We start from the raw sequence: 25,471 nt of genomic DNA, 5'->3' as shown, positions 1-25,471 counted from the left end.
TAGATAACACAGGCTGTGAAGGGCAAAGGGCGTGGTTGTGAATGGCCGGGTGGGCGTGGTTGTGAGGAGGAAGTGTGGTCTAGGCGACATGCTGTAGAAGGTGCAGTATTTCTAGAAGCTGATATTCTGCGGGCTGGGTCAGTGGTGTCACCAATCAGAGAAGTACTTGTAAGCCGGCTGTCTACTACTTACAGCTGAACTCTGGGGATGGAAGACACTTACCTTCTCATTGGGTTCCCCTCCCACTGAACTGTTAGTTGTGTCTGGGGAATGATTGTTAAAGTGGTAGTAGAGTCTGTTGTTTAACTTGTACCTACAGGCAGAGCTGCTCTTAAAAACCACGGGGCCCCATATAGCCAACCTGACAGGGCCACCTGCTCTAAAAAATCCCAGTTTCCTATGCTTTATGCATAGAATTTCAATTATAAATGAGCACGGTGAGTAATTGGTACAGATCACTCATTTTGTTCATTCAGAAAAGAAAGGGTCTGGTAAATGTGACATATAGAATTCACTGGACCCTTCCCTCTCTCAGTCCTGAAGGATTCTATTGTGTGCTTGCAGCTGCTTGTGGGGAGAAGAGAAGGGAAGCTGGCACCACTGCGGGAGTGAGGGCACAAGGGGGGGTCTGAGCAGCTGAGAGAAACGTATGGTGTACAGGGAGGGAGATCGATGCGGTGGGGTGGCAATTACTGAAACTGATCCCCTGTATGGCTCTGTCTGCAGCAGCTGAAAGCCAGCGACAGGGAGAGAAGACAAAGCCAACTTTCAGCTGCTGCAGAGCGAGCCATACAAGGGATTAGTTCCAGTAATTGCCCCCCCACCCCCACTGTGCCAATCACCTTCCCTGTCCACACCTAATTCACCCAGCTAAGCCTATAATAAAGATTAGAGATAAACAAGGTGTGAAACCACCAAACTGTGCTAAATAGGCAAACAATTAAAATGATATCCTTACTAAATCCTGTCCGTGTATAAACACCACACTGCCACATTGAAATATATTAAACATGCAAAAAAAAAAAACACTTCAAAAAAGTATTCCAGTGGCACATAAATCAATTATCAGTGTAAACAATATTTCTAAAAATACATATATAAATAATGTGAATAATAATGATGATAATAATAGTGATAATATTTGATGATACTTCAGTCTCTGTATGCCCATGCTGCAAGGCCATCTCTGAGCCACTGGGATCGGAGGTAACGGAAACCCCTGCATGATCAAGTTTCCCCGAGGTCTGATCTGCTCGGATATCATGCTCCAGTAGGTCCCGAATCAAATCTTCACGAGTTTTGCGACCGACGTCCATTCCTTGTGAGGTACAGTGGGCAAAAAAGTATTTAGTGAGCCACCAATTGTGCAAGTTCTCCCACTTAAAAAGATGAGAGAGGCCTGTAACTGGCATCATAGGTAGACCTCAACTATGAGAGACAAAATGAGAAAAAAAATCCAGACAATCACATTGGCTGATTTGGAAAGAATTTATTTGCAAATTATGGTGGAAAATAAGTATTTGGTCAATATCAAAAGTTCATCTCAATACTTTGTTATATATCCTTTGTAGGCAATGACAGAGGCCAAACGTTTCCTGTAAGTCTTCACAAGGTTGGCACACACTGTTGCTGGTATGTTGGCCCATTCCTCCATGCAGATCTCCTCTAGAGCAGTGATGTTTTGGGGCTGTCGCTGGGCAACACGGACTTTCAACTCCCTCCAAAGGTTTTCTGCTGGGTTGAGATCTGGAGACTGGCTAGGCCACTCCAGGACGTTGAAATGCTTCTTACGAAGCCACTCCTTCAATCTTCAATGCCCTTGCTGATGGAAGGTGGTTTGCACTCAAAATATCATGATACATGGCCCCATTCATTCTGTCCTGGACATGGATCAGTCGTCCTGGTCCCTTTGCGGAGAAACAGCCCCAAAGCATGATATTGCCACCCCCATGCTTCACAGTAGGTATGGTGTTCTTTGGATGCAACTCAGCTTTCTCTCTCCTCCAAACACGACGAGTTGTGTTTCTACCAAACAGTTCTATTTTGGTTTCATCTGACCATGTGACATTCTCCCAATCCTCTTCTGGATCATCCAAATGCTCTCTAGCAAACTTCAGACGGGCCCGGACATGTATTGGCTTAAGCAGGGGGACACGTCTGGCACTGCAGGATCTGAGTCCCTGGCGGCGTAGTGTGTTACTGATGGTAGCCTTTGTTACGTTGGTCCCAGCTCTCTGCAGGTCATTCACTAGGTCCCCCCGTGTGGTCCTGGGATTTTTGCTCACCGTTCTTGTGATTATTTTGACCCCACGGGGTGAGATCTTGCGTGGAGCCCCAGATCGAGGGAGATTATCAGTGGTCTTGTATGTCTTCCATTTTCTAATTATTGCTCCCACAGTTGATTTGTTTACACCAAGCTGCTTGCCTATTGCAGATTCAGTCTTCCCAGCCTGGTGCAGGTCTACAATTTTGTTTCTGGTGTCCTTCGACAGCTCTTTGGTCTTCACCATAGTGGAGTTTGGCGTGTGACTGTTTGAGGTTGTGGACAGGTGTCTTTTATACTGATAACAAGTTCAAACAGGTGCCATTGATACAGGTAATGAGTGCAGGACAGAGGAGCCTCTTAAAGAAGAAGGTACAGGTCTGTGAGAGCCATAAATCTTGCTTGTTTGTATGTGACCAAATACTTATTTTCCACCATAATTTGCAAATAAATTCTTTCCAAATCAGCCAATATGATTGTCTGGATTTTTTTTCTCATTTTGTCTCTCATAGTTGAGGTCTATCTATGATGCCAATTACAGGCCTCTCTCATCTTTTTAAGTGGGAGAACTTGCACAATTGGTGGCTGACTAAATACTTTTTTGCCCCACTGTACACTCCGCCCTCAAATCACCTTTGCTCATTTTCTCGTATTCAGCTTCACCAGGCATAATTGCAAGCAAAGATAAAGTAGAAAACGGAAGGAGCTGTTGCTATATGTCTCTCTCTCTCTATATATAACAGATATGTGCCGCTTTGTCAGGGCTCCAGGGTATGACCAGTGGTATGTGAACTGACGCAGGGAAACGCAGGCTTCAGATATGTTATAAATAAGACAATTTATTAAAGACTAACAATACAAACATAAACGCAGTGCAATACTAAAACATAACACAGTGCAAACGAACCAAACCACCCACAGATAACAATACATACAATGCAAGCGTCGTCAGGCAGGCCGGGTCAATAACAATTGGGCAGGTAGGAACAGGAGGAGCAGGCAGAGAGTAGTCAGGTCACGAGCCGGGTACAGCAACTAACGGGCAGGTAGGTACAGGGGGTCAGGCAGAGAATGGTCGGGGTCACAAGCCAGGGATCAAACAGGAGAAGTCAGCAGAGGTCTGGATCAGGCAGGGTCAGCAACGAATCAGTCAGACAGGGACAGGGATGCAGGTAACAGATACAGGGGCCCATAGAAGAGCACACACCAAGGCCCAGACTGCAGATCTGGCCATCCCTTAAATACACCTGCATAATCAGCTTCAGGTGTTTGGCTAACTGCAGGGTTGAGTCTCTGATTGCTGAGAGCACCCGCTGGCCAGCCCTGGTACTGCAGCCCACAAGGCAGGTGAGTCCCACCATTACTGACAAGTCCATTCCTGACACGCTTGTTTCTAAGGACTGTTTCCACAAAGGTTACAATTCTTCAGTGTAGTGCTAATTTTTTACCACTGCACTGAAGCTGCTAATGCAACTATCCCACGTACGCTGCCAGCCAATATATGACGGGCGCGGCGTCAGACCCCTGACCTCACCAAACTTGTGACTGAAGGACTAGCCAATCTAACACCGCGATATCATGTGCGTAACAATACCACACCCAGCTGCACCCTGCACACTGTTTTTCCAGCTAATTGGACCACAATCGACGCACCTGCAGCCTGGGAGCGTTTGTTACTGGGTCAGGTTAATTACGCAATTAACCCTTCACACTGCCACCACCTCCTTTTTGTACAGAAAAAGAGGAAACTCAGCAATACACTAGGATGATTGGTTAATCGTCGGTATACCGCTATCTCTGCAGACAGGTTATACAGAGGGTTAAACACTCATAGTAGCGCTCTTCAGCGGCAGGGATTCGTAAGTTACATTAAAGAGCTATAGAAACAGTTCAACACTTTCAGAAAGTAAGATTTATTACTAAAAGGTCAAAAGGGTGCAATAAAAATATTTACAGGAAAAAGATGTAACCAATATATATAAATATACAGAGCACAACAGCACAGCAAACAGATAGCAGAAGTTTAGGGAGATAAGTACTTGCCAAATAGATGCCTGGGGTTAAGCAGTTTCAAGTCTGATGAACTCAACAAGGATTTTCTTTGTCTCGACTGTAAGTTTCATTGTTTTCATGGCAGGAGACTCTGCAGTGATGTTAAACGCAGGGCAGATCTCTCGTTCTCTCTCTACACACACAGCATAACAGCTTATTTCTACAAAAATCAATTGGTATCTTCTTACAACAGACAAGCCAATTACCTTATTTGGGCAGAGGATTGTTAGGTAGGGGCTCAGCATCATACACTGATTGCAGTCCTGAGGGAGGGGGTAAATGGGGAATAACATGAAGGATTCTTAACAGAATAAGGATCGTGTCTGGCTCCGGTGTGCATGATTGTTACACCTCCCCCCTCAGGAGTTTAAGAGAAATACGAAAATGCAGACGTTTGGAGCAAAATGGAGAACCGCGCCTCTCCCTGTGTGCATGATTGTTACACCCCTGTCCAACTTTAATTTCTGTCCATTTCCCTGTTGCAAATTTTCTTTCCCTTCATGTCTAGTCTTTTGACACTGGGAAAGTTAGAGAATCTTTCTAATAGGGATGCAGATTGTAGCAAAAGCCAGTTATGGGTTTTAATCTTTTTTCCACGCTACAACTAAAGCCTTTGGCTTGACATACACTTTACTTATCAATCACTGCTGAATAAACTACTGAATTTACTTTGTCTTCTGTTTTTCAGACAGCCATTATGGAGTTGAAACCAACAAAAATCCCTTTGCCAAGGTATACAGGCATGGATAAAACTAGATTTCTGCAGGAAATTTACCCCTTGGTAAGTTTAAAGAAAATCTGATCCAGATCCTGATGTTTTGGCTGGATTGGTGCACAATCCTATGTCTGTGATGGTAGGCCACAAGAAGGCTTTGATTAGACAGGTTAGAAAACCCTACAGAAGATGCCTGACACACTTTTAACAACTTTAGGAGCACTCTATAGCAGATATAGTACTTCTTCAGGGTGGCCCTCCTGTGCAAAATCACTGATCTAAATGTGTTCCTGCACTTCCGCCTAGGGGGCATGCCGCTTCCGTTGTGAGTGTTCACAGTAGAAACCGATCTGCAGGTGCCGGACAGTGGACTGCTCGTCAAGGAGAGACAAAGAGCGGAGCTCTGCCTATGTACACAAGGCAGAGCTCCGTTCTGACAGGGAGGAAGTGGTGCATATTGTGTCCCTGCAAAGCAGGGAATAAAATCCATCATTTCCCTTAGTAAAAGCAGCACACAGTTTACTCAAAAGTACTAGCTAGGCACACAAAGTTAACTCTTTGATCGCCCTAGATGTTTAACCCCTTCCTAAACAACATCATTAGTACAGTGTGAGTGCATATTTTTAGCACTGATCACTGTATTAGTGTCACTGGTTCCCACAAAGTGTCAGTTGATGTCTGATTGTCCGCCGCAATATCGCAGTCCTGCTATAAGTCGTTGATCGCCATTACTAGTATAAAAAAATTGAACAAATACAAATTTCAGTATATATACTGCCATTTGTAGATGCTATATCTTTTGTGCAAACCAATCAATACACGCTTATTGGGATTTTTTTTTTAATATGTACCATATCAGGATACCATGGCACGATCGCGCAAACAAAACCACACGACACCTAAAAAAGGTTCCAGAACCATTTTCGGGAGTTGCACAGCCCTCAATTTTGTTTGTACGATCGCATTGCAATCGCCCAAAAACGCCACGTGCTTTCAGGTGCCATTGAAAAGAACGGCACCTCCAAATGCGATTGGGTGTTTTCACATTGTCACACCGCATTTTCAAATTGCAGGCAGAAACGTGGCGATTCCGCTTGCAATTTGAAATGCCCTAATGTGAATGGAGCCTTAAAGCTATTTTACTGCTTGTTATTAATCAAAGCAAAATACCACCAACAGTACTGACCGTTTCTTGATACCTGACTGCAGAGAGGAAGGAGGACCTGGCTTTGTTCCAGTCTGTTACCTCCCCCCCTAAGGTGAATCCCTGTTACTCTACATCTACCTTCACGAGTGGTTCCCCCTGCTGGATGGAGAGTGTGTTCCTGGAACCTGGTGATGTATGCGGTGTGGTACCTGTCTTGCTGATGTTTGCCAGATAACCCCCCGTGTTCCATTTCCTGAGTCCAGATGACCAGGAGTAGGTTTTGATTTACTCAAATGCGCATTAGATTGCGCTTTCTGGTTAGTGCAATCTACACTTATTTTCAGCCACTGGAGTCACGGAGTTTCACCTTTATATTGATATTGAACTTGGAATTATTTGATTGTACATCACTTTATGCACTTTACTACATCACACCTGGACGTTATTCACATTACTGTGTTTAGCGCTCTGAAGCGCTTTTATCACTATTTTATTGCTTAGAATATTATGAAACTCTCTTTTAATGCTTGTGATATAATTAAGCAGCTGATTTATTTACTTATCATCATCTTATATAGCGCTGCATATTCTATGTTATGATTTTAGGGGAAGCTTTTAGAGGTTTTACCTTTTATGCCAGCTGCTCTACTTATTTTACCCAGCGCTCGTTTGATATTATTTATTACTATGGAAATGGTTGATGGTAGGTGACATTTATGTGTTTGGTCAATGCTGTGATATAAGGATGGCCTAAATAGCCCAAAATCATTTGTATTTATGTCCAGCTTTAGACTTAACTGACATTGTTGGTGTTTGCTTTCTAGAGGAAGCCAGCTGTGTTACAAGACTTGGATCTGGGAGTGTGCAAATCACAATGGACCTTGGATTATATGAGCAGGAAGGGAGGAGGACGTGAAGTAAAGATCCATGTGTCTGAGCTACCACAGCTGGACTTTATTAAGAAGAATTTTTTATATAGGTGAGGAATGTGATATCTTTTTGTGTTCCTGGTATACTTGGAATTTGCAAAAGTGTGTGACACAGTTCCCCACACATGGCTAATGTGTAAGGTAAAGTCTACAGGCTTGTAAAAATCTGTATGTAAATGGATAGAAAACTGGATAAAAGATTGTATTCAAAGAGTAGTGGTTAATGATTCATACTCTGCATGGTCTAGGGCTGTCAGTGGTGTACCCCAAGGTTCAGTGTTGGGACCCTTACTTTTTAATATATTTATAAACAATATAGGGTCTGGGATTAAAAATACCATTTCAGTCTTTGCAGATGACACCAAGCTGTGCAGTGGAATAACGTCCTTACAGGATGTCTTCAACTTACAAAATGACCTCAATGCACTGTTTAATTGGGAAACTATGTGGCAAATGAGGTTTAATATGATAAATGTAAGGTTATGCACTTGGGGGGCTAAGAATATGCATGCATCATACATACTAGGGGGAGTACAACTGGGGGAATCAGTGGTGGAGAAGGATCTGGGAGTTCTGGTAGATAACAAGCTTAATAATGGCATGCAATGCCAAGCTGTGGTTTGTAAAGCGAGCAAAATCCTCTCTTGTATTAAAAAAGGTATAGACTCCAGAGAGAGAGATATCATATTACCCCGGTACAAATCATTAGTAAGACCTCATCTGAAATATGCAGTTCAGTTTTGGGCACGAATTCACAAAAAGAACATTGGGGAACTGGAGAAAGTACAGAGAAGGGCAACCAAACTGATAAGAGGCATGGAAGAGATCAGCTATGAGGAAATATTAGAGGGGCTGAATTTATCCTCTATTGAAAAGAGGATATTAAGGGGGGATATGATCAACATGTATAAATACATCAGTGGTTCATATGGTGTAGAGTTATTCACCCTGAGGTCATCACAGAGGATAAAGGGGCACTCTTTACGTCAGAGAAAAAGAAATGTAATCCCCAAATACGGAAAGGTTTCTTCACAGTAAGAGCTGTGAAAATGTGGAATAGACTCCCTCAAGAGTTGGTTCTGGCCAGCTCAATGGATTGCTTTAAAAAAGGTCTGGATTCTTTCTTAGATACACAGAATATAACTGGATACTAACATTTATAGGTACAGTTGATCCAGGGAATATCCGACTGCCTCTCTGGGGATCAGGAAGGATTTTTTTCCCCTGCAGGAGCAAATTTGTTCATGCCTTGCTGGGCTTTTTGCCTTCCTTTGGATGAACTGTGGGTATAGGAGTATAACTATTTTTTTTTGGTTGAACTGGATGGACTTTTGTCTTTTTTCAGCCAGACTAACTATGTAGCCATAAAACTTTACAATCTTTTCAAAATGCAAAAAAATACAAGCAATGTGTTGAGTTATAGTTGTTTTTAATTTGTTTCCTAATATTTTCATTTCAGATCACTTCCATTTGATGTTTTTGTACGTAGAGCAGCTGAGGACAAACACACAGACTTCTTTATCTCTGAGGTAGTTATAACCTTCAGTGGTGGACTTCAAAGGTCTACTTGTAAGGAAAGTCCTCTACAAAGCTACTTCTGCTGATTACAAGAAAGATCACACACTTCCTCAAACTAGTGCCCAGTGCAGTCATTGGCACATTAATGATCTCAGTCTCTTTCACCTTCTTATCCTTTAAAATATTCTGTGTCTAGCAAAATGTAAAAAAAAAAAAAAATATATATATATATATATATATATATATATATATATATATATACATACATACATACATATACACAGTGCTTAGCATAAATGAGTACACCCCAACAGATTTGTCAGAAAACCTTTCCTTTCAGAATCAGCATTTTCTATGGGACACTATATTTATTTATTGTATTTATTTGTTTCAAGTACTTATATATCGCCGTCAGTTTATGCAGCACTTATATATTGTACATTCACATCAGTCCATAATCCTCAAGGGGCGTACAATCTAAGGTACCTAATTTACATTCATACATACACATACTAGGGCCAATTTAGACAGTATACATTTACCTACTAGCATGTGTTTGGAGTGTGGGAGGAAACTAGAGTACCTGGAGGAAACCCATGCAGGCACAGGGAGAACATGCAAACTCCAGGCTGGTGGTGCCATGGTTGGGATTTGAAACAATGACCCTAATACTGCCAGGTGAAAGTGCTAACCATTTAGCCACTGTGCTGCACTATACTACAAAATATTCCCACAAATGCAGGCAATTGATTGTAAACAAGATTCGTTAATTTGCAAACACAAAAACTATTTTTCCTAACATCCATTCAAACCATGTTGCGAAAATGAATACACCCCAATTAAAGTCTTTGGAAAAAAGCTAAATTTTAGACAACAAAATCCTAATTAACAAGAATTTAACTACAGGAGAGTCTAATTATTCATTAAGCAGGTGTCTAGCAGACAGGTGATTATAAAATGGTGTTCCTTATCAAAGAAAACCCCTTCTCATTTTATGCCATCAACAATGACACCACATGGAAGAGAAATGTCACAAGGCCTGAGAAAGAAAATTAATTTCTTTACACAAGAAAGGTGAAGGCAAGAAGATCAGCAAAGCTTTACTTATCAGTCAGAAGAGTGTAGCAAAAGTGATACAAACATTTAACAAAGATGCAACTGCAACCATTCCACAGGGACATCCAGGCTGTCCAAGGAAGTTAACACCTCGACAGGACCGTCTTCTGATGAGAAGCTATGAAGAAAATCACTATGCAAGTTCACTGCAGTTAGTTAAAGAAGTAGAAAGCCAAACTGGGGTGATTGTTTCCCATGACAAAATATGGCGTACATTGCAGAGGAATGGCATGCATGGGTGTCATCCATGAAAGAAGCCTCTCCTAAAGCCCATAATCAAAAAAGCCTGCCTAGAATTTGCCAGGACCCATGCTGAAAAAGACTAGTGGGACTCTGTACTCTGGAGTGATGAGACCAAGATAAATGTTTTTGGAACTGTTGGCTTTAAAACTGTATGGCGTTGCAAAGATGAGGAGTACAAATTAAAATGTATGGTGCCTACAGTGAAACATGGTGGTGGCAGTGTCCTTCTGTGGGGCTGCATGAGTGCTGCTGGTGTCAGGGAGCTGCATTTCTTTGATGGTATCATGAATTTACAGATATACTGCTCTATATTGAAAGTGAAGATGCTACCATCACTCTGTGCCCTTGGTCTAAGGCCACTGTTGCATTTCTGAAGAAGAACAGTATGAAAGTGATTCAGTGGCCAAGTATGTCTCCTGATCTGAACCCATTTGAAGACCTATGGAATATGGAATTCTGAAGAGACAAGTTGAGTATCACTCTCCATCCAGCATCCAGGCTCTAAAAGAGGTTTTTCTTGAAGAATGGAAAAAGATTGATGTTGTAATATGTCGCCAATGTGTTCATTCCATACCTGGTGCTGTCCTTATAAATCACAGAGGTCATACAAAATACTAGGTGTAGTAGTATTTGTTGTGGGATGTATTCATGTTTGCATCAATTAATTTGAGTAAAACTGAAGATTATGTAATCCAAGTTATATTATTAACCTTACTTTCATGTAATGAGCTAAACAAATGTTCTATAAAACTCAGTTTTGTCAAAATTTTGGAAATTGTTCTTGTGTTCATTGAGCTATTGATTAAAATCTTACTTTTCAAAAGGGGTGTATTAATGTATGCTATAATCATACCGATCAACCATAACTTATGAATGACCATCCACCTTATATTAAGTAGGTCCCTTATTTGCCGCCAGTATAGCCTTGGCCCGTTATGGCATGGGCTCCACTTGACCTTTGAAGGTATGCTGTGGTATCTGGCACCAAGCCATTAGTAGCGGATCCTTTAAGTCCTGTAAGTTGCGAGGGTTGCTTTTGTTTTGACTTGTTTTCCAGCACATCCCACAGATGCTCGATTTGAATGAGATCTGGAGAATCTGGAGTCCAAGTCAATCTCAAACTCATTGTTGTGTTCTTCAAACCATGCTTGCATTATTTTGCAGAGTGACTGGGTGCATTGTTCTGGTTAAAGAGGCCACTGCCATCAGGGAATACCATTTAAATGAAGGGGCATATTTGGTCAGCTTCAATGTTTAGGTAGGTGGTATGTGTCAAGTAACATCCACATGAATGACAAGACTCAAGATTTTCCAGAAGAACATTGTCCAGTGCATCACACTGCCTCCGCCAGCTTGCCAATTTCCTATAGTGCATCCTCGTGCCATCTCTTCCCTAGGTAAGCAACATACATGCACCTGGCTATCCGCATGATGTAAAAGAAAACATGATTCACCAGACCAGGCCACCTTCTTCCAATGCTTTGTGGTCCAGTTCTGATGCATACACTACAAACTGTAATGCCCATTTTTACTGCTTTCAACTCAACTTCATAGACAACATGTTTAATTGCTGCCTACTATATTCCACTGACTTTCCGATGCCATTGTAACAAGATAATCAATGTCATTCACTTAACATGTCAGTAGTCATAAAGTTATGGCTGATTGCTGTATACAGTCATGACCAAAAATATTGGCACCCCTGCATTTCTGTCAGATAATGCACCACTTTACCCAGAAAATTGTTGCAATTACAAATGTTTAGGCATTCTCATGTTTATTTCTTTTGTATTGGTATGACACAAAAAAGTGTAGAAGCAAAAATCTAATCTGACACATTCCAAGCAAAACCTCAAAAATGGACTGGCCAAAATTATTGCCACCCTCAATTTGATATTTGGTAGCACACCCCTTGGAAAATATAACTGAAATCAATCGCTTCCTGTAACCATCAATGAGTTTCTTACACCTCTCTATTGGAATTTTGGACCACTCTTCTTTCACCAACTGCTCCAGGTCTCTCAGATTGGAAGGGTTCTTTTTCTCCTTTTCCCAACTGCTGTTTTGAGATCTCACAGGTGCTCCATGGGATTGAGATCTGGACTCATTGCTTGCCAGTTCAGTACTCTCCAGTGCTTTGTCTTATACCATTTCTGGGTGCTTTCTGATGTGTGCTTTGGGTCATTGCCCTGCTGTAAGACCCATGAACTCTGACGGAGACTCAACGTTCTGACACTGGGCTCTGCATTGCACCCCGGAATTCTTTGGTAGTCTGCAGATTTCATAAAGCCATGCACAAGGTCAAGACATCCAGTGCCTGAAGCAGCAAAGCAACCCCAAAATATCAGTAAACCTCCACTATGTTTGACTGTAGAGACTTTATTCTTTTCTTTAAAGGCCTCTTTTTTTTTTCTCAAAATAGTAAAATGATGTGCTTTACCAAAAAGCTGTAATTTAGTTTTATCTGTCCACAGCACATTCTCCCAAAAGGATTTTGGCTTCATCAGGTACGTTTTGGTAAACTCCAATTTGGCTTTTTATGTTTCTGTGTCAGCAGTGGGGTCCTCCAGGGTCTCCTACCATAGCGTCTTTTTTCATTCAGATTGCAACATATAATACAAACTGACACAGTTGTACCCTGTGTCTGAAGGTCACCTTGAATCTGTCTGGAAGTTGTTTGAGGTTCTTTATCCACCATTCGAACAATCATTCGTTGCACTCTTTAAACAATTTTTCTCTTTTGTCCAGGTCCATGGAGATTAGCTATAGTGTCATGGGTTGTAAACATCTTGATAATGTTGCACACAGTGAACACAGAAACATTAAAATCTCTGAAGATGGACTTTTAACCTTGAGATTATCCATGCTTTTCCACAATTTTTGTTCTGAAATCCTCAGAAAATTATTTGCTGTTCTTTCTCTTCTCCATGCTTCATGTGGCACATAGAGACACACAACAGAAAGGTTTAATCAATTTGTTTCCATTGTAACTGGTTGCCGGTGTGATTTCTATACATTAACTGATATAGGTGAGTTTAATTACAAATTACAGGAGCATCAGAAACTTGGAATAGTTATTTATTTTGAGAAGGTGCTAATAATATTGTCCAGTCCATTTTATGGGTTTTGCGTGGATTATGTCAGATTTGGCTGTTTGTTTCTACATTTTTTTGTGCCATACCAATACAAAACAAAAAAAAAAACATAATAATGCCTAAATATTTGTTATTGCAACAATTTTCTGGGCAAAGTGGTGCATTATCTGACAGAAATGTAGGGGTGCCAATATTTCTGGCCATGACCGTATATACCTCAAATCACTGAAATACATATTCCCCCATGCTGTCTTTTTAATAATGCTGCAAATGCAGAAAAATAGCTGTTATTCCTGTCAAAAATTGATACTGCACTGCAATCCTCAAGTAGTGATATCAATCCTGCCTGAATTCTCCCCTGTGGGACTACTGAACACCCCCCACTTAAGTTAAGGAGACGACAAGAGGGGACGTGTTCTGTAGTTTAGCCAGGGCGTTATAACAATTTGTATATGTATTTGGCCAGTTATTAGTGGCAGTTTATGACAACAGTCCAAACTGCAAATAATATTGGGGGTTTGGACAAATTGTGGAATGTTGCGCCCCAGTCATGAAATTTCTTTGCAGGCAATTTTGTAAATCTACTTAGGTCACACATTTCTTTTTCTGTTTTACTATACTGTTCTTTATTTTGCAGTTCTGTTTTACAAAGGAATTGCTTGGTTGGGGAATATATAATATTAGGAAGTCCAGCTCTGTTGTCTACATGTGCCATCCTGGTTTGCAGTCTGAATTATACATGATATTTTAGATTGTCAATGTCCTCTGGTTAGTCTATAGAAAAACAGGTCTGCATTACTAAGGTTCCTTTCTGTTTTTTGAAAAGTTGTTTTTTTTTTTTAACTAGGATGAGAAATACTATCTCCGATCGTTAGGTGAAGACCCTCGTAAGGTAAAAAGTAAGCATGAAATGGAAAGGGAATGATATGGACTGTAACAGAAGCAGGGTAGTTTTTGTGTTTTAGTTGTGAAAATAATAAATTAATCAAAAATAATAAAAACCATTTACACACGTACATAGTGCATTTATGCTATAATGTAGTAGAAATAACCTAGCGTAAGGGTGATCAGACTAGCAGATACCTTCCTGAATTAAAAAAAAAATCTATGTGTTTTTGGCCACAGAAAATGGGCATGAATGTGTCAAGGTAAACAGATATATACCGTATTTTCCGGCGTATAAGACGACTGGGCGTATAAGACGACCCCCTACTTTTCCTGTTAAAATGTAGTGTTTGGGCTATACTCGCCGTATAAGACTACCCCTCTTCCAACGCACACCAGTGGGAAGAATTGTGCCCCATCATTGGTGTCAGTGGGAGGAATAGTGTCCCATCATTGGTATTAGTGGGAGGAATAGTGCCCCATCATTGGTGTCAGAGCGACGAATCGTGCCCCATCATTGGTGTCAGTGGGAGGAATAGCGCCCCATCATTGGTGTCAGTGGGAGGAATCGTGTCCCATCATTGGTGTCAGTGGGAGGAATCGTGCCCCATCATTGGTGTCAGTGGGAGGAATCGTGTGCCATCATTGGTGTTAGTGGGAGGAATCGTGTCCCATCATTGGTGTCAGTGGGAGGAATCGTGCCCCATCATTGGTGTCAGTGGGAGGAATAGCGCCCCATCATTGGTGTCAGTGGGAGGAATAGCGCCCCATCATTGGTGTCAGTGGGAGGAATAGCACCCCATCATTGGTGTCAGTGGGAGGAATAGCACCCCATCATTGGTGTCAGTGGGAGGAATAGCGCCCCATCATTGGTATCAGTGGCAGGAATAGTGCCCCATCTTTGGTGTCAGTGGGAAGAATCCTGCCCCATCATTGGTGTCAGTGGGAGGAATAGTGTCCCAACATTGGTGTCAGTGGGAGGAATAGTGTCCCAACATTGGTGTCAGTGGGAGTAATAGTATCCCATCATTGGTGTCAGTGGGGGGTGGAATAGTGCCCCATCATTGGTGTCAGTGGGGGGGGGGAGGAATAGTGCCCCATCGTTGGTGTCAGTGGGAGGAATAATGCCCCATCATTGGTATCAGTGACATCAATGATGGGGCACTATTCTTCCCACTGACACCAATGACACTTGCTGACCCCTTGCAGTATGGTGCTGCTGCAGCCAGCATATGTGGTTGCAGCAGCACCTCTGTACGGCACACTTACCGGCCGCTCCTTCATTCGATTTTCGCGGGGCCACCTCCTCGCCGGTGATTGGCCACCTGTGTGCCTTTCCTGAGCTACAGTTCTGGCGGCCAATCACCGGCGAGGAGGCGGAGCCGAGCAGCCGCGCGAACATCCAGTGGCCGAACTGAATGAAGGAGCAGCTGCGCTTCCTGGACCGGATCGTTGTGGGACTGGAGCCAGGTAAGAGACAGCAGCCCCTGCCCACCCCTGTATTCAGTGTCCCTTCCGTTTCAAGGGGGGGGCGGCGGCGGCACCGCCCCCTAAAAAGTGTCAGCATGCCGTATACCGGCGTATAAGACGACCCCCGACTTTTGAGAAGATTTTCAAAGGGTAAAAAGTCGTCTTATACGCCGGAAAATACGGTAATCATAGGGAGGATTTCTAGGTAGAGGACAGCACAATGCATTTTGTTTAGTCTGATATAAGGTGCACAAACTTTAAAGTAAACCCGTAAAATCACCATACTCTGTAAGCTGGCCTATGTTCAGAGAACAAGCATCTCTGGTGTCTGCTGAATGCAGGCTTTACTTTTAGAACACATAAATATCCACAAGACCCTAGTTTTTTGTCATGCAAATATCATCCACAACTTTTTATAGACAACATTTTTCATTTTCTGCTGCCTGTCGTGCATTCCTATTGGTCAATGAGACTGTGTTTTACATTTTGTAGGTACAGGGCAGAAGGAGGGAGTTCAAATATCGACTACAGAGGTTGTGTTTGAGAATTGAATAATAGAGCACCTGACTTGTGGGAATAGCCACATCATGGCAGGAAACATTTACATACAGATTATGAGCCTGTTTAGCACTCTGGGTTTATAATGTTTCTATTTACTGTAAGTACAACTAAAGCTGTACTATATTATCACTTTCCATAGGATATTGCAGACATCAACAAACAGTTTCCAGAGCTGGCAGCAGACATCAAGATTCCTGAATTTTTTGAAAAGGACCAGTTCTTCTCCAGTGTCTTCCGTATCAGCTCTCCGGGGCTGCAGCTCTGGACACACTATGATGTATGTCTTTCTATAGAAATAAATATGTTACGCCATAAGGCCTCATTTACACTTGCACACAGTGCTGAACAGCAGATTCCTTTGGCAAGAAAACAATGGCAGATAGGAGCTGTCCATTGCTGTTAGCATGCATCTGCACATCTAGCAGTTAGGGACAGATGATCTGCCTGACGCAGTCTTAACACCTTCCAGGCTGGGACAATTCTGATATTTTCCTACTACATGTAAAAAACATTTTTTTTTGCTAGAAAATAGCTAATATAAATGATTATTGTACACCATTTAAATAGATACCAAACATGTCAAGCTTTAAAATTGTGCAGGCACCAAACTGTGGTACCTAAAAATCTCCATAGACGATGCTTTATAATCCTTTACAGGTCACCAGTTTAGAGTTACCCAGGAGGTAGAATTATTGCTCTTGCTCTGACGTTCACAGCAATACCTCTCATATTTGGTGCGATCACTGTTTACATATGCATGCGGATCCAATGTACCAGTTCACATTTGTGATTGAGCATGGGGGGACAGGAGCGCTTTACTTTTTTTTTTAATTTATTATTTATTACATTTTTTACACTGTCTCTTTTTTTATTTTATGACTGTTTTTGTTTTCCCAAGGGATGAACCGCATCCCTTGTGATAGCACAGGTCCTCTTTATGGAGTCATCTAGAGTCTATTAGACCCTAGATGTCTCCTCTGGCCTCCAGAGCATCAGTGCAAACTGAGATTGGTTTGATCTGATACTTTCACTAGCTAGTAACTTGTAAACAGCAAAAAGAAATTCCTTGAAAATCCTTGTCACTTCCAGTTTCTAACATCACACAGTGGGAGGAACAACATCAGTTTCTCTTACTATGTCCCAGGAACCGGATACCGCTGGTCACATCTTTAGCAGGCTCCCCGATCACTTGGGAGAGGCTGATATAGGAGGCGGTGGGTGCGGGGATGGGGGGACAGAGTGTACAACTGCTAGGATCACTCTTACAGTGAAGTGCTGGCTGGCTGAAAAAAAATTATATCTTGTTCAGTGCTATAGCTGCAGTAATGACCAAGATATCACCCTTCCTATCTAGTGACGTACCAGTATGTATAAAGGAAAGTATTATTATTATCTTCCCGGTCATCTTATTTCTGTTCTTGCAGTAACAGAAGACTCTTCTGTTTTAGGTGATGGATAATCTACTTATTCAAGTAACAGGAACAAAAAGAGTTGTCCTGTACAGCCCTCGAGATGCACCATTTTTATATTTATCAGGTGAGGATGATATTTCAAATCAATGTGATGTTTTAGTATTGCTAGATATGTTCTTTATCATCTGTTGGGTGGAGTAAGGGCCAGTGGGTCTAAAAAAATGCAATATGCATCTTTTGTAAACACATATTGCGATTTTTGTGCTTTTTAAATGTGTTGTGTTAAAATTTAACAGAATGTGTTTTGCATGCATTTTCATCCCTAGTCTCCTGAGAAAAATTGACATGTGACTCAAAAAACGAACTTTAAAAAAAAGAGTGGTGCATTTTGGTTGTGCTTCAAATGGCTATGTTGGAAGATGCAATTTGGGTGCATTTTTCAAACAGGGCACTGAAGATGCAGCAAACAGCGAACTGTAAAAAAATTAAAGGAACGCACAGATGTGAACAGTTAGGATTTAAAGGGGGCTATTTTTGATGTGCTTTTGACGTGCTGGGAAAGTGCTTTTACTCAAAAGTGCACAGGTGTGAGCAGGGCTTTATAAGAACATCAGAAAAGTGTCTTTGTAACTGATGGATCTTGAATTCTGAATCACACTGTCAATAGACTGAAAAGTTAGGTCAAGGCTAGAAATGAACCCTTTCACTACTGGACAAATGTTTTTTTTTTTAATACATGTTCTAAAATGCACATTTTTTGACCTGAATATTACTTAAAACCCCCAAAACATTATGAAGGAAATTTATCAGTACAGAATATGGAGCAGCTATGTTTGACAACCAATCAGCTTCTATCTTTATCTTGTTCAGATAAGTTTTGAAAATGTAAGATAGAAGCTGATTGCCATGTGCAGCTGCTCTAGATTGTGGTTGTTCCAGTTTTGAAAAATTCTTCCCTCTTTGTGTTTTCTGAAAGCAGAAAAACTGTCAAATAAAAGAATGGGAGTTGCAAATTTTTATGTCGCACAATATTTATACAACTGTTTGTCAAACCTTTATTTTCAGTAAAAATACAGTATAATTAATTTTTGTGCATGCTATCACAATGTAATCCACATTCAAGTAAATAAATATTTCAGGTGTCAAAATTGCATGTGCCTTCAATACTTACTTCTTCCATCAATCTGGAGTTAACTGTAAATAATAGCCTTAGGATTATTCCTCTCAGTCCAGTATGGGCAGCAATACCCAATATGTGTTGTGCAGTCGGTGGTTATGTATGCATGTATGTCCTAAGGCAGGCCATAGACGGGTCATTTATTGGCCGAATGTTCTGCCGATAAATGAAAAATCGGGCGTTGCGGCAGCAATGCTGCCACCAATGTCCACAAAAAATGGCTGTTTTTTGTGGATTTTCCAACATGACTGATAAAAATAAATGAGAAGATCCGCGAAAAACGGCCGATGGGCTGGCTCCACTAACGGCGTGATTATCGGCCGATTTTTCGTGAGGACAAAAATTCGTCCGATAAACGACCTGTCTATGGCCTGCATAAGTATGCATATTTTTACATATGTGCATACGCAATCTAAATTGCTATCACAATGCGCATTTAAGTCCTGATAGCACTGTGCAGGTGACAGATCCTCCTTATGGAGACATCAAGGGGTCTAATATAACCCTAATCTTTTCTCTGCACTCTGGCTTAGTAAATCGAGTACAGCTTGTTTTAACCCTTTCAATCCCATAATATGTGGGACACATTGTTTGCAGCCAAAAGGTTGTTGAGCAGCAGTGTGGCAGGGTGGGTTTGGCCTTAAAGTGAACCTGTGTCAAGAAAAATACACACAGACTGCCATAGCTGGCCACTTTAAAAATTCTGTTTGTCTGGCTATGTCTGGCTTTAACACTAACCTAGTCACTGAACAAGGACATAAATTGTGTAGCTAGAACTTGTTTTTGATCATTGATTCAAAAGGCACTTAAGCTCCTGGATCAAAATGATGGCTAGGCACATATCCTTTTTGGACAAGTTTCCAAATATTTGTATTATTCTATTCTTTCCAGAAAAGGATGCATACCATTAAATTGCAAGTCTTGTTTTTTGTTCTGGTACTCCTGTTTTATGTATTCCCCAAAAAAACACTTGTTTTGCAGCTGTCATTTTCTAATGTAGGTTAGAAACATAAGGGTTGTGACATGCAGCACAAACTGTTACGTCGATCTCAAATGTCATATGCAGCTGTGTTATATAACCCCAGTACTCATGTTTTTAGGAGTGCCTTCATTCTCCACAGCAACAGCATAGGTACAGTTTAAATAAAACCAACACACTCTGCAGTAAAAAGTAAATCACACCTAATACACACCTCCTAAAGCAGAACTTTATCCAAAAGGAGAAGTTCGGCTTTAAATCCTCCTCCCCCCGCCTCTACTATATTTGGCATATCATATTTTTATTTGGGGGGGGGGGGGGAGTGGGTACTTAGTTTTGATAGGTATTCACTTCCACTAGCCTAGGATTTGTAGCTGCTGACTTTAATTTTTTTTCTCCAGAGTGAACAACTGCTTTAATGCCTGTGTTTCATGAAAATATATTCTTCAGTGCCCAGCCTGACAGCTGGTACAATGTCCTGTACATTACATCTACCACTTTGCATCCCTAGCCTAAAATCTTACAAATGTGCTAAGGTGAGAGGGAGGATCAACTTTATTCAGAAACCATCATCAGCCTGGTGTGCAGGAATTAAATTGGGACATGGAGTAATGGTGCTAGTAAACAGTGCATTGGCAGAGAAGATCATTTCAGTTGAAAGGAGAGGCTGTGTGCACTTTTTTCTACAGTGGTCAGGAACAGCGGGGTTGATGTATTTTTTTCCACAAAGCTTTTATTGTCTATTATCACTGGATCGGTAATTATGGCAGTTGTGTCATCTGATGTAAATAAATAAAATAAAAATGTAGCGCTACCAACATAAATAACATATAATTTAAACCAATGTATAAAACATAGGTGAAATAAACTAAAAAATGCTCACTTAGTGCCACAATGTAAGTAACACACAATCATGCAATGTGCCACATAATACCACAAATATAGTGATATACAGCTGGACCAAGAAGTGATGGTGAATAATAGTCAAGAAAAAATAGGTCTCGACCACTGCAAACTCAATATAAAGCATAAACATACAAAGACCTCGTGTATATAAATAGAATAAATATCTAAAGTGCCAAAAAAATGACAAAGGACATGTTCCCCCTATAATATGTAAAAATATCTCAATCAGTGCAATAAAAAACCTAAAACAACACAATAATCAGTGTACAATATTTGTGCAAATGAAATGCAACAACACACAAATAAGATCAGACTGCACCGTCTGATCTGTGCTCAAAACAGTCCAATATGATGTGGATAATATCACTTTATCCAATTCCAGATGACACTCAGGCTGATAATATGTGACAGTGGGTAGCTGCTGACACAACAATCCGACCACCGGCTAGATTAGCCTCTCACCTCAAAACTTCGACCCGTAAGGGTCAAAGCGTTTTGTGGGATCACACCCTCAGATCCTTCAAGTATGCAGCCTCTCCACTGGTCTGCTCTCATCGCAAACAAATCTCCCTCACAGGGGGTTAGCACTCTGGTAGTGGCTCCTCTCCAGTAAGGGCAGGGTTAAGCGCCAATATCTCATTCAAAAACATAAAACACATCCTCCCATAGTGCAATATGTTTATTATATTAAATAGGACAAAATATATAAAAAATGCGCACTCACATAGATCTTCAGCATATGTCAGCATACACAATATGAATATCCTCCTGCGCTCCACAGAATGCCTAAATATAGCTAGCTGCTATCATCTATACCCTATACCGTAGGACAAAGAAAAAATATTAAATACTGGATGAAGCGCTCTGCTATGAGAGTACTATACACAAAAACAAATAATTTTATGCAAATATATATAACAGAAAAAATCAAAGTGACTAGTGCTTAAATACAATATTAAATGTGTAAACCAAATGAAAACAACCAGTCTGCCCCCAGGTGGCTAAAACTGGTTATGCATGTGCTCACACAACTTATATAAAAGTGACCAAGTGCTCACTTAAGTACATTGTGTATTAACAAATTAATAAAAAATCACAGTGAACAATCTCAAAAGTGCCAAGTGTTGACATTCAATCAATATACAAATTGTATCATCATGTGCAAAATCATGCTATTACTCTTCTGTGATAAATAAATATTTGTATATAAATAAGTGCTTCTTCGTCAACCACTTCAAAATTGTGCTCAGACCAAGGTGTCACTCTAGTGCATCAATCCTCAAATATCCAGAGTGCCTCCTCACCTCCAACATTCGACCCCTAGGGGCCACAGATCATATACTTTAATGATGTTCCAGACCGATACCAGGATAGCGGTGCTCTTTGTGAATGGTAAGGCGGTACCTGGGACACAGGACAGATCCCAGAAGCCGCCAGACCAATCACAAAGCTTCTCGCTCATGCGCACTGGGCATCCGGCTGTCCGCCGAGCGCCCACACTACAAAAGCCGGGTAGACAGCGCGCGGCTGGATAGAGGAACAGGTAAGATCAAAGAACAACTCCGCGGAAGTAAGAGCGGGTACCTGTCAAATACAGGTACCCGCTCCCCCGCCCTCCCCAAAGGTCAGCAGTCATCTCCTGTACTGTCCGCAGTCTCTGGTCATCCCTGTACTGTCCGCAGTTGCTGGTCATCTCCTCTACTATGTCCGCAGTCTCTGATCATCTCCTGTACTGTGTCCGCAGTCTCTGGTCATCTCCTGTACTGTGTCCGCAGTCTCTGGTCATCTCCTGTACTGTGTCCGCAGTCTCTGGTCATCTCCTGTACTGTGTCCGCAGTCTCTGGCCATCTCCTGTACTGTGTCCGCAGTCTCTGGTCATCTCCTGTACTGTGTCCGCAGTCTCTGGTCATCTCCTGTACTGTGTCCGCAGTCTCTGGTCATCTCCTGTACTGTGTCCGCAGTCTCTGGTCCTCTCCTGTACTGTGTCCGCAGTCTCTGGTCATCTCATGTACTATGTCTGCAGTCCATTAGTTCAGAATTTTTTTTTCCTGTTTTCTGCCTCTAAAACCTAGGTTATGGTCAGGTGCGTCTTATGGAGCGAAAAATACGGTAAGTTGTGTGAGCGCATACATAACCAGTTTTAGCCACCTGGGGGCAGACTGGTTGTTTTCATTTGGTTTACACATTTAATATTGTATTTAAGCACTAGTCACTTTGATTTTTTCTGTTATATATATTTGCATAAAATTATTTGTTTTTGTGTATAGTACCCTCATAGCAGAGCGCTTCATCCAGTATTTAATATGTCAGCATAGAACCTAATGCTTTTGGGTGTACTTTGCATGCATGGGTATAGGAATAAGGTGTGCCAAGATGGCGTCCACGCCGGAAGTGCGTCACTACGTCATTTTATTTTTTTCTCCAGAGTGAACAACTGCTTTAATGCTTGTGTTTCATGAAAATATATTCTTCAGTGCCCAGCCTGACAGCTGGTACAATGTCCTGTACATTACATCTAACACTTTGCATCCCTAGCCTAAAATCTTACACATTTGCTAAGGTGAGAGGGAGGATCAACTTTGTTCAGAAACCATCATCAGCCTGGTGTGCAGGAATTAAATTGGGACATGGAGTAATGGTGCTAGTAAACAGCGCATTGGCAGAGAAGATCATTTCAGTTGAAAGGAGAGGCTGTGCACACTTTTTTTCTACAGTGGTCACGAACAGCGGGGTTGATTTTTTTTTTTTTTTTCCACAAAGCTTTTATTGTCTATTATCACTGGCTCAGTAATTATGGCAGTTGTGTCATCTGATGGAACCCTGAAAACATGACCTGTTGGGGGTGTTTGAAGACTGTAGCTGAAAAATGCAGAAATACAGTACTTTTATCACATTGACCTCATAACAGATTAGTTTGTACCCATACCTTTATATTCTCCTGTGAATTCATGAGTTTTCTGAGCATTAACTTTTTCTTGTGTCCAGGTGACAAGTCTGAGGTATTAGATGTAGATAATCCAGACTTGTCCACATACCCACTTTTCTCTCAAGCAAGGCGTTATGAATGCACCTTAGAAGCTGGGGATGTGTTATTTATTCCAGGTAAGCAACTTGATCTTTCTTAGGTTCTTTACTGAACTTATATGCAGGAATTTCTTGAATATTTGTATGTGTGAGCTTGTTTGGGAACCAAGACCTAAGGTCAGTACATAAAGGGATAAGGAGGATTGATGTCTGGTCATATAATTGGAAACAGTACAAAACCTTTACAGTATGCTTGGAAGCAAGTAGGGAATCGCAGATTCAGGTATAACTAGCTATGTTATTTTGCTGGAGGGTTACGTGTATCGCCTTCATAGAGCTTAAAGATATAAATAGAAAGTATTGCAGTTACAGAAACAAGAGTGGAAAAAGGCAATAGAGGAGAAAAAGCAAAGCCACTTCACAATTGCCTCAAAGAAAAAGGCACAGTTTTAAAGTAGATGTGTCATAAAATGTGCAAAGGCCACCATCCCTTTTCTGGAAATGTTAGTTGGCTGGTGTTGGGACTTCAAGAATCACTGGCCCAGAAAAGTATGGAGATCAGAAATGTCAGAGAGAAGTCATAAGTCCTTATCTGTATACTTGTCTTGGGTCAGTGCAGTGTAAATACTGAAACAAAAGGGTCAGCATAACAATCGGGCAACTATATCTATTAGTAGTTAGACATATTCAACCTTACTTATCCTGTAATGTTGAGGACGTTTCTTTGCTTATCCAAGTAGCCTCCCCAGCTCTAACGAATGTCAGGAACATACTCTAGCTTTTGTAGCCGCATGAGTAACTCGGTAAACTTAATCTAAATATTCCGGACTGTGTTAAGGCAGTTGTTGAAGGACATGATAGGAGATGTGAAAGTCTGGGAAACCAATGTGACTTAAATTACCTCTGAAGACCAACGATCCTCTCTGTCCAAAACATACACCTCATTGTCCTTTGAATGAATATTTTTCTTAAAGCCTAACTCTAGGTTTCATTTAACTTTAAATAGTTATTTTGGACCACAATAGTCCAAACAAACTATTTCCTTTACTAATACATGCGGTCAGCTACATACAGTATACAGTGCTATTCCCAGAACAAAACTGAGTCAGGCTGATCACCGCTTAGCCATTCACAGGAAGCTTTGTATTTTATGAAGGAATACAGGACTTCCTCTGAATGGCTGAGGTGGAGAGGTGGGTGGATGACATCACAGTCTTCACCTCTGCTAATTGGAGGAAGACTTGCTTCATGTATTTATATATTTATTATATTGGGTTTAGTGACACTAATAAACTTTTTTCTTTTTTTATATATTTACCTTCATATACACTTTCATTGCTTTTATATGCATTAGCAAAAGTATGCCTACTTGTTAAATGGCTGAAGGGAATTGTTGCAGTCTTACAGTATTACTCATCCTTTTTCTTGTTGGTTTAAGCTCTGTGGTTCCATAATACAGTTGCTGAAGAGTTTGGAGTTGGAGTTAATGTCTTTTGGAAACACCTGCCATCTGAATGCTATGATAAAACAGACACATATGGGAACAAAGACCCCACTGCAGCTTCAAGAGCTGTACAGATATTAGATCGGGCTCTGAAAACATTGGATGAACTTCCTGAGGAATATAGAGATTTCTATGCTAGAAAAATGGTATTACGGATACAATCCAAATCTTACAGTACCAACTTTGAATAAAACTTGGTTTGGTTTAAGTTATTTTAATAAAGCGCTTTACAATTTTATGCTGTGGAGGTCTTTTTATACTATATATGATGGTGGAAGAGAAGCCATTGGAAGGTGTGTATAGCAGTCTAAACAAAAGGAGCCAAGGAGTTGAGAGGAGTAGAGATTAAAGTGGTGCACTGATTCAGATGTGGCTTTAATGATAAAAGGAAGTATTTTATGACTTAAGGGGTCAGTAAAATCTGGTGAGTGAGCTGGGAAGAAAATAGGTGACTGGGGAAGGGAGCTCCAGCACA

General features: G+C 41.1%; 1 protein-coding gene across 2 annotated transcripts; it reads left to right on the top strand.

Moving 5' to 3' along the window:
• Positions 1-4: 4 nt before the first annotated feature.
• Positions 5-25,234, top strand: TYW5 (tRNA-yW synthesizing protein 5). 2 transcript variants are annotated; one of them, XM_089670129.1, is made up of 9 exons: positions 5-100; positions 5,004-5,096; positions 7,002-7,156; positions 8,566-8,635; positions 13,926-13,970; positions 16,134-16,271; positions 17,443-17,530; positions 23,454-23,570; positions 24,931-25,234. In XM_089670129.1, exons 2-9 carry the CDS (start codon positions 5,013-5,015, stop codon positions 25,185-25,187), a joined length of 954 nt encoding a protein of 317 aa, XP_089526255.1. In that variant the 5' UTR covers positions 5-100; positions 5,004-5,012; the 3' UTR covers positions 25,188-25,234. The 2 variants fall into 2 exon arrangements, with proteins under 2 accessions (XP_089526255.1, XP_089526259.1); XM_089670133.1 differs by having other exon boundaries at positions 88-168.
• The last annotated feature ends 237 nt before the right edge of the window (positions 25,235-25,471 follow it).

Source organism: Staurois parvus, unplaced genomic scaffold (genome assembly GCF_062004578.1).
Source record: "Staurois parvus isolate SC_StPar_1 unplaced genomic scaffold, SC_StPar_1.0 ptg000011l, whole genome shotgun sequence".
In the NCBI taxonomy this organism is placed as follows: Eukaryota; Metazoa; Chordata; class Amphibia; order Anura; family Ranidae; genus Staurois; species Staurois parvus.
This window is presented reverse-complemented; position numbering and strand designations above follow the sequence as displayed.